The sequence below is a fragment of the Apteryx mantelli genome, chromosome 31 (genome assembly GCF_036417845.1).
Source record: "Apteryx mantelli isolate bAptMan1 chromosome 31, bAptMan1.hap1, whole genome shotgun sequence".
NCBI lineage: Eukaryota > Metazoa > Chordata > Aves > Apterygiformes > Apterygidae > Apteryx > Apteryx mantelli.
In genome coordinates, this window is record NC_090008.1 from 3,277,466 (window position 1) to 3,291,543 (window position 14,078).

Sequence of the window (14,078 nt, forward strand, 5' to 3'; positions counted from 1 at the left end):
GTGCCCACAACCCCTGTGTCTGGGGAGCTGAGGTGCCCAGGACCCCCGTGGGGGGAGAATATGGGTGCCCAGGACCCACATGCAAGGGCTATGGCTTCCCGGGACCCCCATGTCTGGGGGAAGTGGGGTGCCTGAGACCCCCCACGCAGGGGCTGCGGGGCATCCAGGACCCCCATGGCCAGGGACGTGCGGGACCCCATGAGGAGGTGCCGCAGGGTGCCCGGGACCCCCCATACCCACGGGGACACCCGAGGGGCCGGGGCTGGCCGAGAACCCTGCACCCCACGCTCAGCGCAGCAGCACCAGCGGGGCGGGGGGGGGGGGGTCCTTGTCCCCCAGGGCCACGCTGGCCCACGTCACGCCAGGCCGTGCGGTGCCCCATGCCCCCCCCCCCCCCCCCCCCGCGGCGCCAGCCCCGGTTTCGAATGACCCTGAGTCGGAGCCTCCTTATTTTTAAACCTCGGCGGATACCGAAACCCTCTGGGTGAAACCTGAGCGGGGCCGGACCCTGCGCCCCCCCCACCCCCCCAAAACCCCACCCGCGCTGCCGACTCAGCAGCTCCCACGCCTCCTCCCGGACCCCAGCGGGGCCACGGCGGCTCCCGGCCCGCAAGACGAGGGCCCAGGTGTCCGGGTGGGCGAGGGACGTGCCAGGCCCCCAGGTCGGGACCCCCCCCCCCCTTTTGCACCGTGGGCACCGGTACCGGGGGGGGGCCCTGGGGTGCCAGGCCACGCGGATAGGTGAGCACACACACACGCACACGCACCCACAGGGGCACCCTGGTTTGGGGGGGTGGCAGGTCCCCGGGGTGTCGGGGTGCCGGGGCCGGACAGGTGCCCGTGGCGGCAGGCAGCCGCGAGGCGGCAGGGTTATTTATACCCGGCAGCTGCCGGTATTTTGGGTGGTGAGAAATGCCGGGGGGGGGGCGGGGGGGGGAATTGGTGCTGCCCCCCCCCCTCAGCCCCTGGGCTCGGCCCGCTGGGGGGCGCCACTCGCTGGGGGCGTGAGGGAATGGGGGACCTGGGGGGACATGGTGGGTATGGGGTACAGGCGAGGCATGGAGGACATGGGGGTTATGGGGCACATGGGGACATAGGGACGTGGGAGTCACGGGGGACATGGGGGCAAGAGGGATATGAGGGATGTGGGGGCATCAGGGCATGAGGGATATGGGGGACACGGGGGGCACAGGGAACATGGGGGGACAAGAGGGACAAATGGGAGATGGAGGACATGGGGAGCATGGGGAACATGGGGAGCATCAAGGCATGAGGGACATGGGGGACAAGAGAGATATGGGGCACATGGGGGACATCAGGGACATGGGGGACATCAGGGCACGAGGGACATGGGGGACATGGGGGACTGGGCATATGGAGGACATGGAGGACAAGAGGGACATGGAGGACAAGAGGGACATGGTGGACATGGGGCACATGGGGGGCATCAGGGCATGGGGGACCTGGAGAAGGTGGGGGACGTTGCCAGGTTCTGTTCCCCAAACATCTCCAAGCCCCATCCCATGTCCCCCCCCATCCTTTGCGTCCCCAAACCCCTCCACCCCCCCGACCCTCCCCTTGGTGCCCCTGTCCCCCCAGCCCCCTTTGCCCCCTCTTGCCCCTGGCCCCCCCCAGGCTGGATGTGCCCCCGGGCACAGAGACGAGGGGGGGGGGCACGGCTGGCAGGGCCTAAATCGTTTTATTGCTCAAAAAGAGGGGACGGGGGGGACAGGGCTCTGGGTGCTCACGTCGGGGGGTCCCCACGTGGGACACTCCCTGGGCCAGGGGCAGAGCTGGACGCCTGGGTCCCCGTGGGCCTGGGGGGGGGGGGGGACACCCCCTCGCTGTGCCCGGGCAGTGCCAGCCCTGGGGTTAGTACCGGGGCCACAGTTAAAGGTTAACGTGGGCAGCGCATCCGGGGGGGCGGCGGGGTCCCGGCGCCCCTGGGTGGGGGTCCCGGTGCCCCCAGCGTTGGTGGGGGCCGCCCCACGCTGGCACCTAGTAGTAGGTCTCCTTCTCCACCCAGCCTGGGGAAAGGGGTGCAGGTTAATGGGGGGGGGGGTGAGATGGGGGTGACACCCCCACACACCACGTGTCCCCCACCCTTGGAAGTTCCCCAGCCCCCTTGGGTGCCCCCCCACCTCTCTTGGGCATCCCCCCTCCCGTGGGTGCTGCCCATCCCCCTTGGGTGTCCTCCAACCCCTCTGGTGTCCCCCATTCCCCTTGGTCACCCCTCAGCCCCTTGGGGTGCCCCCCAGCCCCTGTGGGTGCCCCCCACCTATCCTGGGTGTCTCCTTGTCCCATCAGTGTGCCCCGTTCCCTTGGGCATCCCCCACTGTCCCAGGGTGCCCCCACCTCTTGGGTGCCCCCACCAGCCCCGGGTGCCTCCAAACCCCCTTGGGTGCTCCCTTCCCCTTTGATACCCCCCACCCCCATGGATGTCCCCAACCCCCATTGGGTGCTCCAACCACCCAGGGGCACTCCAACTCACCTTGGGTGTCCCTCACCACTAGACCCCCCAGGTGTCCCCCCAGCTCCCTGGGTGCCCCCACTCTCGTGGGCATCCCCTACCCTCCACCTTCGGGTGCCCCCCGGGGTGCGATGCCCATGTTGGGGGGCACAAGGGGGGCTTGGGGGGGGCATTGCCCACCCTGGGGGTCTTGGGGGTCTGTGCCGGGGGCCACGGGTGACACTCACCGCCGGGGTAGCGGCGCAGGATGAGCTTGCGCACCTCATCGTAGGCGAAGATGAGGAGGCTGTAGGGGAAGGCGCAGAACCACCAAGTGACCCTGCGCGGGGCAGCGTTAGTGTCACTGGGTGCAGCGGATGCACCGGGCGCAGTGGGCACAGGGGGTGCAGAGGGTGCAACAGGCGCAGTGGGTGCAGCGGGTGCACTGTGCCCACGTGATGCCACAGAGCCGGGGGAGCCCTGGGTGCCGGCGCAGCAGGGCCAAGCACTGGGCGCAGCAGGTGCAGCGGGGGCAGTGCACGTAGTGGGTGCACGGCACCCAGGCAGTGTCACAGAGCCAGGGGGATCCTGGGGGGTGGGCGCAGCAGGGCCAAGCACTGGGTGCAGTGGGTGCAGTGGGCACAGCAGGCGCAGTGGGTGCACGGCACCCAGGTGATGCCATGGAGCTGGGGAGGGCCCAGGTGCCAGCGCAGCGGGGCTGAGCTCTGGGTACGGTGGGTGCAGCGGGCGCAGAGGGTGCAGCGGGCGCAGCAGGCGCGGTGGCCGCAGAGGACACAGCAGGTGCATGGTGCCCAGGCGATGCCATGGAGCCAGAGGGGCCCTGGGTGCCAGTGCAGCGGGGCCGAACACCAGGCACAGCGGGTGCACCGGGTGCACAGTGCCCGTGTGATGCCACGGAGCTGGGGGGGGACCTGGGCACAGGTGCAGCCCCCACTGGGCACTCACTTGAGCGGGTACATGCGCAGCGCTACCCCCATGCCCGGGCAGTAGGACAGAAATGCCGCCAGCGCCGTCTCCTCCAGCAGCCCGAAGATGAGGATCTTGTTCCTGCAGGACAGCAGCGTTGGCGCGACGCAGGAGACCCAGCACCCGTGGGCCCAGCACCCTCCAAACGCCCCTGCCGGGAGCCGGTGAAGCCTGCGTCGCACACGGCTGAGACTCACTTCATGCCCTGCTGGAAGACGGAGTTGCGGCGGGTCTTGCAGATGATGAGGTCGGCCCATTGCACCACCACGATGCTGGCGAAGAAGGCCGTGTGGCACGTGAACTCCACCACCTTGCGCTGCTCGTAGGTCTGCGGGGGCACACGGCGTGGCCTCAGCCCGGTGGCACGGCCGCGCACCCGGAGCCGCCCCCCCCCCCCCCGCACCCGCAGCTTTGCATGAGGCAGTTGTGTGCCAGTGAGTGTGCAAGAACGGGGTGGGTGAACCCAGAGCTCTGCACAGCAGGACAAGTGCAGACAAGTGTGGGTGGCCACCACGTGCAACCGTGCAAGTGTGCGAATCTTTGCATGGCAAAGGGTGCCCGTGCCCAGGCACACGCAGCCCGGCCAGTGTGCGAGCGCACAAGTGTGCACACAGGGGTGTGCAGGCAGCACGTGCATGCACAGCCACAGAAACGGGTGCATGGGTGCAGAAACGGGTGAGCGGCATGGCTGGAGGTTCATGAGAGCGTGCATGGCAGTGCGTGAGTGCAAAAAGAGGAGGAGAGCACCCGCAGGTGGGCAAGCAAGCAAGAGAAGGTGTGTGAGGGGTAAGGTCCTTGCATGGCTTGGCACGGCTCGGCACAGCTCGGCACAGGCTGGCACGGCTCGGCACAGCACTCACCCACTCCTGCCCGTAGGAGTCCTCCAGGTCATTGGTGGAGCGGTCGTCCCAGGCGAGGCGGATGCCCACCAGGGTGGAGGGCAGGAAGCCGTTCTCCGCCAGGATCACGAAGTAGGTGAAGAAGCCGCCCAGCGCCTGGATCATCCCTGCGGGCACCAAGCGCCTCAGCCCCCGCTGGGCCCGTCCCCAGGGCTGCGGTGCCACATGGGCACCTCAGGGCCACCTGAGGTCCCTGGAGACACTTGGTACCCTTGGTACCCTGCTGTCCCACAGGGTCCCCCCAGGGCACATGGGGACAGGACACTGCTAATTGGGACATAGCTGGGTGCCGCAGGGTGCCTGGGGATCACAAGTGGGTGCCCAGGTGACATGAGTGGGTGCCCTGAGGTCACAAGTGAATCTTTGGATGCCACTTGGTGACCCAGTATCACCAGTGGGTGCCCTGGGGTCACTAGTGCATGTCCTGGTATCACAAGTGTGTCTTCAGGTGCCACCTGGTGGCTCTGGTATCACCAGTGGGTGCCCAGGTGTCATCACTGGGTGCCCTGGTGTCACTAGTGGGTCCTCAGGTGCCAGTTGGTGCCCTTGGTCCATGAATGGGTGTGCTGGTGTCACGTGGTGTCCCTGATGTCAGCTAGGGGGACATTCCCTGGTGCCACAGGTGGAGGCCTGGTGTCATGAGCAGGTCCTCAGGTGCCACCTGATGCCCTTGGTATCACCAGAGGGTGCCCTGATTTCACAGGCAGGTGCCCTGGTGTCTCTAGTGGATGCCCAGGGTGCCCTTGGTCTCACCAGCGGGTGCCCCAATGTCCCCAGGGGGTCCCCGATGTCCCCCGGGGCACCCAGGTGAGCACACCCAGGGGACCCTCACCGATCTGCCCGTAGGCCATGCTGATGAGCCGCTCGTTCACCAGCTTGTCCGTCTTGGGGTTCCTCGGCTGCCGCTTCATGATGTCGCTCTCAGCCGCCTCGTAGGCCAGGGAGATGGCGGGGACCTGGGCAGGCAGCGGGTGAGTGGGGTGCCCCACCGGTGTCCCCGCACCCCGCCGTCCCCCCCCGGGGCCTCACCATGTCAGTGCCCAGGTCGATGCAGAGGATGGTGACGGTGCCCAGGGGCAGCGGGATGTTGGCGATGATGAAGAGGAGGAAGGGGGTGATCTCGGGGATGTTGCTGGTCAGGGTGTAGGCGATGGACTTCTTCAGGTTGTCAAAGATGAGGCGCCCTGCGGGGTGCCCCAGGGCGGCGGGTCACCGGGTGCCCCCCGGGGACGCCACCGGGGAGGGACAGGCAGAGCTGACCCAGCGCGGGCGGGCGCCAGCGTGGTGGTGGCACCCGGCCCACGTGGCTGGTGGCCCGTGGCAGGCAGGGAAGGGCCATGGAGACACCCGGCACTGCCGGTGCCCCCGTCGCCCGTTGCGGTGGGCACCGACCTTCCTCCACGCCGGTGACGATGGAGGCGAAGTTGTCGTCCAGCAGGATCATGTCGGCCGCCTGCTTGGAGACGTCGGAGCCGGCGATGCCCATGGCGATGCCAATGTCGGCCTTCTTCAGCGCCGGCGAGTCGTTCACACCCGTCGCCCGTCACCGCCACGATGGCGCCCTGGCACGGCACGGGGGGGGGTCAGGGCGCCGTGGGGGTGCGTGGATGGGGGGGCCCAGCTGTGCCCACCCGGGGTGAGCAGTGCGGGTGCCCACCAGCCCCGTGGTGGGCCCGCCACGGCCAGGGGAGCAGGGGGACGCGGGGCGCCCACCTGGCGCTGGCAGCCCTCCACGATGATGAGCTTCTGCTGGGGCGAGGTGCGGGCGAAGACGATCTCCGTGTGGTTCTTGAGGATCTCGTCGAGCTGCTCCGGCGTCATGTCCTTGAGGTCGGAGCCGTGCACCACGCAGGCCTTGGCCTCCCTGCGGGCACGGCGCGTCTCAGCGGCGCCAACCCGGGACCCGCGGGGCCACGGCCACCAGGCTGGGCTGCGCTGGGGCTGCACCGCACCGGCCTGGGCCATGCCACACTGTGCCCGGCTGTGCCATGTCACACCGTGCAAGGTTGTGCCATGTCACGCCGTGCCGGGCTGTGCCGTGCCCGCTGTCACCTACCGGGGGTTGACCTGGCTGACGGGGATGTTGAGGCGGGCAGCGATGTCCTCCACCGTCTCGTTGCCCTCCGAGATGATGCCCACACCCTTGGCGATGGCCTTGGCCGTGATGGGGTGGTCTCCGGTCACCATGATCACCTGCAGCAGGGGGCAGGCGTGAGGGCAGCAGGACACCTGGCCCCTGCCCACCCCTGGCAGCGCTGGCCCCGCGGTGGCTAGCCCATGGGCCCGACCTGAACGCCTGGGTCCCCCCCAGCGCGGCGCCCTGCCCGCGGGGCTGTACCTTGATGCCGGCGCTGCGGCACTTGCCCACGGCGTCGGGCACGGCGGCGCGGGGCGGGTCGATCATGGACATGAGCCCCACGAAGCACAGGTTGGTGGTGGGGAAGTTGATCTCATCGGCGTCGAACCTGAACCCTCGGGGGAACTTGTCCGGGGGCAGGTAGAGGTGGCAGAAACCTGGTGGGTGCCGGCGGGTGACGCGAGGGCAGGCACCGTGGCAGGCACCCCCCCCACACACACACTCACCTTCCCCTCACCTGCCCCACAGCCTCCGTGCCCCTTTCCCCCATAGCCCCACGTCCCTTGTGCCCCACCATGGCCTGATGTCCCCTTAGGTGCCTCATGTCCCATCTCCCTTGCCCCTATTCACTAATGTCACCCAGGCCCCTGTCCCTCATGTCTCTTCTGCCCCCATGTTCGTATCACCTCATGCCCCCTGTCTGCCCATGTCCCCTGTCCCCCATACCCCCAAGTCCCCATGGCCCTGTGTCCCCAGCTTCTCCATACCCCATGTCCCTCTGCCCTGTGTCCCCATGCCTCTTTCCCCCCATGTCCTCCATTCTCCTTGTCCCCGTGCGTCCTTGTCCCCTGTCCCCCATGTCCCCTATCCCCCCTCCTCCCTGTGCGCCATGGGCCCTGTGTCCCCAAGCCCCCATGGCCCTGGACCCCCATGTCCTCCATACCCCATGTCCTCTGCCCTGTGTCCTCAAGCCTCCACGTCCCCATATCCCTATCCCCCCATACTACCTATGCCCCCGTGTCCCCATACCCTCTGTGCCCCCATGTCCTCTATTGTCCTCATCCCCATGCCCCCTTGTCCCCCATGTCCCCACACCACCCATGGCCCTGTGCCACCAGGTCTCCCTGCTCCTGTCCCCCCCCGTGGCTCTGGCACCCGCTGGGCCGGGTGCCCTCACCTAGGACACGCTCGCCCAGCCCGCCCAGCTCCAGGTAGGCATTTTGGAAGGCCTCGCGCATCTCCTCGTCCAGCGGCACCTCCTGGCCCTGCACCAGGATGCGGGAGCAGCGGTCCAGGATGCGCTCTGGGGCGCCCTTCATCACCAGCAGGTAGCCCTGCGGGTCATCCTCCCGCTCGTGGATGGAGAGCTGCAGGCACAGCGGGCACGGGTGGCACCGGGCACGGCTGGCGGGGTGCCACCGGCTGCATCGAGCGAGCACGGTGCTTGGAGGGGCGGTGGCGCCCCAGTCCCCCCAGCACCCGCTCCCCGAATGAGCTGTCCCACTCCCAGCCCCACGCAATGCACCCACGGCACTGGCACCCGGCATCCTGCCAGGCGCTGGGGCTGGCTCCACGGTCCTGCCCGCCCTGGGCACACCTGGTACTTGTTGGTGGAGTTGAAGGGGATTTCGGTGACTTTGGGATTCTTGTCCCGCATCTTCTTGACGGAGCCGCACGAGAGCTGGATGCACTTCAGCAGCGCCGACTCGGACGCGTCGCCCGCCGTGTCGCGCTGGGGCACAGAGAGGCACTGAGTGCTGCCACGGGCACTGTGGGTGATGGCAGGGACGGGTGGTGCTGGGGCCACCCTGGTGGCACCCGGGTGGCTGCCTACCTTGGAAATGGAGATGTTCTCCTGGCCTGGCTTGAAGACAGCGCGGTTGCAGAGCCCAGCGATGCGTGCCAGGGCTGCCCACGTGGGCGAGCGCTTGTCGAAGGTGGCACCTGCGGGATGCCCTGTCCCTGTCAGCCGTGCCGGGGCTCCCCCATGGTGTCCCCCACCTCCTCCGGCTGGGCCAGCTCAGCCTGGGCAGTGCCTCCAGCCCTAGGGACTCAAGGAGGTGCCCAGGGAAGGGGGTGCCCCTGGGGACAGGGTGCCCCAGGGAAAGGTGCCCAAGGGAAGGGGTAGCCCGGGGATCAGGGTGCCCAGGGGAAGGTGTGCCCAGGGCAAGGAGAGCCCGGGAGAAGGAGGTATCCAGGGGTCAGGGTGCCAGGGAAGTGATGCTTGGGTGCAGGAGCAAGGAAGAGGGTGCCCAGGGATGAGGGTGCCCAAGGGAAAGGGGACCCCAGGAGAAGGAGTTGTCAAGGGATTAGGGTACCAGGGAAGTGATATCAGGTGCAGGACCAAGGAAGAGGGTGCCCAGGGACTAGGGTGCCCAAGGGAAGGGGGTGCCCAGGGCTCAGGGTGCCAGGGAAGCGACATCCGGGTGCAGTAGAAAGGAGCAGGGTGCCCAGGTGGAGATGGGGCTGCCTGGCAAAATGGTGCCGGGGGAAGGGACACCCAGGGCAGGTGGGTGCCAGGGAAAAGAGGGTGCCCAGGGAGGCAGTGCCAGGGGAAGGGGTGCCCAGGTGCCACGCCGTGCCGGCTGCCCACCAGACTGGTCCTCGGTGGTGTCGGCCTCGTGGATCTGGTTGTCAAACCACATGTGGGCCACGGTCATGCGGTTCTGGGTGAGGGTGCCCGTCTTGTCGGAGCAGATGGTGGAGGTGGAGCCCAGGGTCTCCACCGCCTCCAGGTTCTTCACCAGGCAGTTCTTGCGCGCCATGCGCTTGGCCGTCAGCGTCAGGCACACCTGGCACGGCAGCACCCATGGGTGTCGGGAGCACCAGGGGTGTCAGCGGGCATCGCCGGGCACCACCGGCGGCAGCGGGTGCTGCCCAGCGCACCAGCACCTGGGCCAGCCAAGCACTGCCCAGCATAACCAGTGCCCCACCTCCCTCCCAGTATAACCAGTACCTCTGCTGCACCTTCCCAGTATAACCAGTGACCTGCTGCCCCAGTGTTCCCAAGCACCCTGCTCTCCCAGTATAACCAGTCCCCTCTCCCAGTGCTCCCAGTGCTCTTACTGTGACGGTGGCCAGCAGCCCCTCAGGGACGTTGGCCACGATGATGCCTATGAGGAAGATGACGGCCTCGAGCCAGGTGTAGCCGAGGATGAGGGAGAGGATGAAGAAGGAGAGGCCGAGGAAGACGGCGACGCCGGTGATGAGGCGGATGAAGTGCTCGATCTCCATGGCGATGGGCGTGCGACCCACCTCGAGCCCCGAGGCCAGCGAGGCGATGCGCCCCATCACCGTGCGGTCCCCCGTGGAGATCACGATGCCCCGGGCCGTGCCTGGTGGGGATGGGTGTGGGTCATGCACCCCCACCGGGTGCCGGGGCTTGGGGGGCACCCATCCACCTACCCAGAGGATGTTGGGGACACCCATCCATGTAGGGGACACGAGGGGCACCCACCTGCCCAGGGGCACTGGGGGCATTTGCCCACCCAGGGGACATCAGGGACACCCGGGGGACATTGGGGCATGAAGGCCAGGTGCCCACTTTGGGCCCTGGGGGCACAAGGAGCACTGAGGGCACCCGCCTGCCCAGGGGACACCAAGGACCCTGGGGACACCTGCTTGCCCAGGGACAGTGGGGCACCCAGGGGACACTGGGGACACCCACCCACCTAGGGGACCCAGGGGCCTTGGGGACATGAGGGGAATCAGCTGATGTGCCCATCCCAGGTGTATTGGGGGCACCAGGGCACTGGGGCACCCACTTATCCAGGAGACTCAAGAGACATTTGGGACATGCACCCATCCCAGGGGTACTGAGGACTTTGGGGGTCTGGGGGCACCACCTGGTGCCTGGGGACTCCCAGGGCTCCCAATGCCTCTCCCACTAGGTGCCCAGTGCCCCCCAGTGCCAGGTGCCCACCCCACGCCCAGTGCCCGCTGGGTGCCCTCACCCTCCACACAGTTGGTGGAGAAGAAGCAGATGTTTCTGGTCTCCAGCGGGTTCTCGTGGGTGAACTCGGGCGAGCGGGTCTGCGGCTCCGACTCGCCCGTCAGCGAGGAGTTATCGACCTGGCGCAGTGGACACGGGCATGGGTGCCGGGCGGGTGCCGGGCAGCACGGCTGTCTCCGTCTGCACCCCACCTCACGGCCCCCGGCGCGGCCGGCCAGACCCCCCCAGTCCCACTGGACACCCCCTGCCAGTCCTGGTTCCCACCCAGTGCCAGGCTTGGTGCTGGACCCATGTCATCCTCAGTGCCCACCCCAGGCCAGCGCAGGTGCCCGGTGCCCGCTCACCTTGCAGCCGTGCGAGGAGATGATGCGCATGTCTGCGGGCACCCGGTCACCCCCCTTCACCTCCACCAGGTCCCCGACCACCACGTTCTCTGCGTTGATCTGGATCTTCTCGCCCTCGCGGATCACCAGTGCTTGCTGCCAGGGTGCAGGGGAGCCCTGAGGGGTGGCACGGGCACCCCACCCCCCAGCGGGGCACCAGGACCCCCCCACCCATGCCGTGGGCTCCATGCGGTCATCGCCCCAGTCCTGCCCTGTTGGTGGGCGCCCACCCCTCGGGCAGTGCCATCCCCGAGGCACCCACCTCCCCTGGGGCTTTACACAGGATATCGGCAATGCCACACCGTGGGGCACCCACGAGGGCCCAGGGGTGCTGTGGGGGGGGGGGTACCTGGGTGCAGACACCCATGGGTCCTACCTGTGGCACCATGTTCTTGAAGGAGTCCATGATCTTGGAGCTTTTGGCCTCTTGGTAGTAGGAGAAGCAGCCGGTGACGATGACGACGGCAGCCAGCACCACCCCCAGGTAGAGCTGGGGATGGAGGCAACGTGTCAGGGTGTCCCTGGCACACACTCCAGGTGGGCACGTGCCCTGTGCCCACTGCACCCCACGCCCCATGCTGGGGACACGTGGCCCAGCTGGTCCCCACACCTCCACGGTGCCCACGTCCCCTGCAATGCCTGCACCTCCACAATACCCATGTCCCCCACGACGTCTGCACCTCCACGATACCCCTGTCCCCTGTGATGCCTGCACCTCCATGATGCTCATGTTCCCTGTGATGCCCGCACCTCCACGATGCCCGGGATCCCACGATGCCTGCACTGCCGTGATGCCCATGGCATTACGATGCCCACAGCCCTGCAACAACCACAGCCCCTGCAACACCCACACCCCCGTGGTGCCCGCACCCCCGTGATGCCTGTGCCCCCCAGGGCTGCCCACACCGCGGCGGTGCCCTCACATTGTCGTTGGCTGGCTCGTCCTCCATGGCAGCCTGGATGCCGTAGGCGAGGAAGCAGAGGATGGCGCCGATCCAGAGCAGGATGGAGAAGCCCCCAAAGAGCTGGCGGCAGAACTTGACCCACTCGGGGGTGGTGGGTGGCGGGGTGAGGGCATTGGGGCCATCCTGCACCAGGATCTCGGCCGCCCGTGCATTGGTGAGGCCCTGCGGGCGAGGGGACGGTGCCAGCCTGGGTGCTGATGACCAGCACCCCCGGGTGGCCTCATGCCCTTCTGAGCACCACCACTGCCCAGGGTAGGGGACACGGCGGGTCCGGGGGGGCAGGGTGTCTGGGGCAGGGGGACATGGTGGTTCCGGGGGTGCAGGGTGCCTGGGGTAGGGGACACGATGGGTCGGGGGGGCAGGGTGTCTGGGGCAGGGGGACATGCCTGACATGGTGGGCACAGCGGGCACATCTTACCCTGGACAGATCCACCTGGTACTTCCTGCCCAGCTCATCCAGGGACAGTTTGTGGTCATCCTGCCCAGGCAGAGGGTACCGGGGTCACAGTGGCCCGGGGCAGGGGCCACCCCGGGGCTGTCCCCCCCTGTCCCCCCCTCCAGCTCCCCGCTGGGGCTTGCCCTGCCCTCCATCCCCCCATCCCTCCGTCCAGCTCACCCACTCTCCATCCCTCCATCCCCCGTGCGCCCATCCCTCCTCTCTCGCCGCCCTGTTGCTCCCTGGTCCCTGGTGCAGGGTGGCACCTGTGTCCCCCCCAACCTGCCCTCCCAGGGGCCCCGACACCCACCCTTGTGCCCATCCCCGGCCCCCCTGGCCTTGCGCCTTGTGTCCCCACACCCGCTCAGTCCCCCTACCCCCGTCCTTACCAAGTTCACCTCCTTCTTCAGCTCATCCAGCTCCTTCTCCTTCTGCTTTCTCTTGCCTCCCCCATTCTCCGAGGTTGTGGCTGCGGGAGAGTACTCCCGGCCGGCCTGCGGGCACGGCGTCACCATCAGCACAGGGTCACCATGGACACGGCCATCACCATGGGCACAGTGTCACCACCAGCATGGTGTCACCGTGGGCATGACGGCTCTGCCAGTACAGTGTCAACATGGGCACGGCCATCACTGTGGGCATGGTGTTGCCACCAGCACGGTGTCACTGTGGGTGTGGGCATCACTGTGGTCATGGTGTTGTCACCTGCATGGTGTCACCATAGGCATGGGCATCATTGAGGGCATGGTGTCAGCATCGGCACAGTGTCACCACCTGCACTGGTATCACCATGGATATGGTGTCACTGCCAGCACAGTGTCCCTGAGGGCATGGGCATTGCCACAGGTGTGGTGTCACCACCAGCAAAATGTCACCATGGGCATGGACATCACGGTGGGCATGGTGTCACCACCAGCACAAGCATCACCACAGGCATGGGTGTCACCCAAGCACAGGCATCACCTCAGGCACAGAGTGTCCCCATGGGCACAGTGTCACCGCTGGTACAGGCACCGCTGTGGGCACGGGTGTCACCACCAGCACGGTGTCACCGTATACACAAACATCCCTGTGGGCATGGATGCCACCACGGAGCCCCCTCAGTGCCAGCCGTCCTTGGCAGGGGGGGGACACACGGCACCGCAGGGGACCTCGCTGGCACGGCCCGGTGGCACGTCGCAGGCTGCTTTGCCCGCCGTCCCGGTGAGGTTGGCACGGGCTGGGCGGCAGGGCCGGGGGGGGGGGGGGACCGCGTCCGTCCCCCTGCGTGGGGCTGGCGGGGGGCCGGGGACGGCCCCGGCCTCGATGCTGTCATGGAAAATGGCCCCGGTGCCAAGAACAACCGCTGGGAGCAAAGGGGTCGTGTTACTGCGCAGGCAGCCGGGGCCGGGGGGCCGGGGGGGGGCTGGTGGCCGGGGGGGGGGGGGCTGCCCCCAACCCTCCTGCCGCCGGGCTGCAGCGCGGGGAACGGGGCGCCCGCAACCCCTGAATTTGGGGGCCTATCTCTGCTTTCTGCCCCCTGGATATCGGGGTCCCCCGTGCTGTGCTGGGGGGGGGGCTGCTCTGCTTTATCCCCCCCCCCAGTGTTGCCCCACTGCTGGGGGCACCCCAGGATTTGGGGGTGCGGGTGCGGGGGGGGGGACAGCACCCCAGGACAAGGGTGGGAGGCACCAGCCCCCCCCTCCCCACCCGGGACGTCCCCACTTGCAGCCCACGCCGTGCCCACGGTGGGGTTGGGGGGCAGCCAGCGGCCGGGCCGGGGGGGCCGGGGGGGGGCCGGGAGAGGTGCCAGCTCGGGGCTCAGCGGGGTCCCCGTGCCCGTTCCCATGGCATCGGGGACCCTGGCGGGAGCAGCTGGGCACCGGGCCACCGTGGCCTTGGCGGGGGGGGGGGGGGGGGACACAGCGGGGCCCAGCCTCGCTGCAGGTGG

At 68.2% G+C, this 14,078-nt stretch overlaps 1 protein-coding gene across 1 annotated transcript; it reads right to left on the reverse strand.

The window, feature by feature from the left end:
- Positions 1–1,680: 1,680 nt before the first annotated feature.
- On the reverse strand, positions 1,681–12,663 carry LOC106500059 (sodium/potassium-transporting ATPase subunit alpha-2). Its single transcript, XM_067313163.1, is given in 23 exon segments — positions 1,681–2,027; positions 2,698–2,789; positions 3,416–3,517; positions 3,634–3,764; positions 4,297–4,442; positions 5,168–5,291; positions 5,365–5,519; positions 5,728–5,869; positions 5,871–5,897; positions 6,049–6,199; positions 6,392–6,528; positions 6,674–6,849; positions 7,590–7,779; positions 8,010–8,144; positions 8,247–8,356; positions 9,006–9,204; positions 9,479–9,747; positions 10,366–10,483; positions 10,709–10,843; positions 11,124–11,237; positions 11,671–11,874; positions 12,131–12,190; positions 12,538–12,663. Coding segments are annotated over 23 exon segments (3,072 nt in total). The 3' UTR covers positions 1,681–1,998.
- Between the last annotated feature and the right edge of the window lie 1,415 nt (positions 12,664–14,078).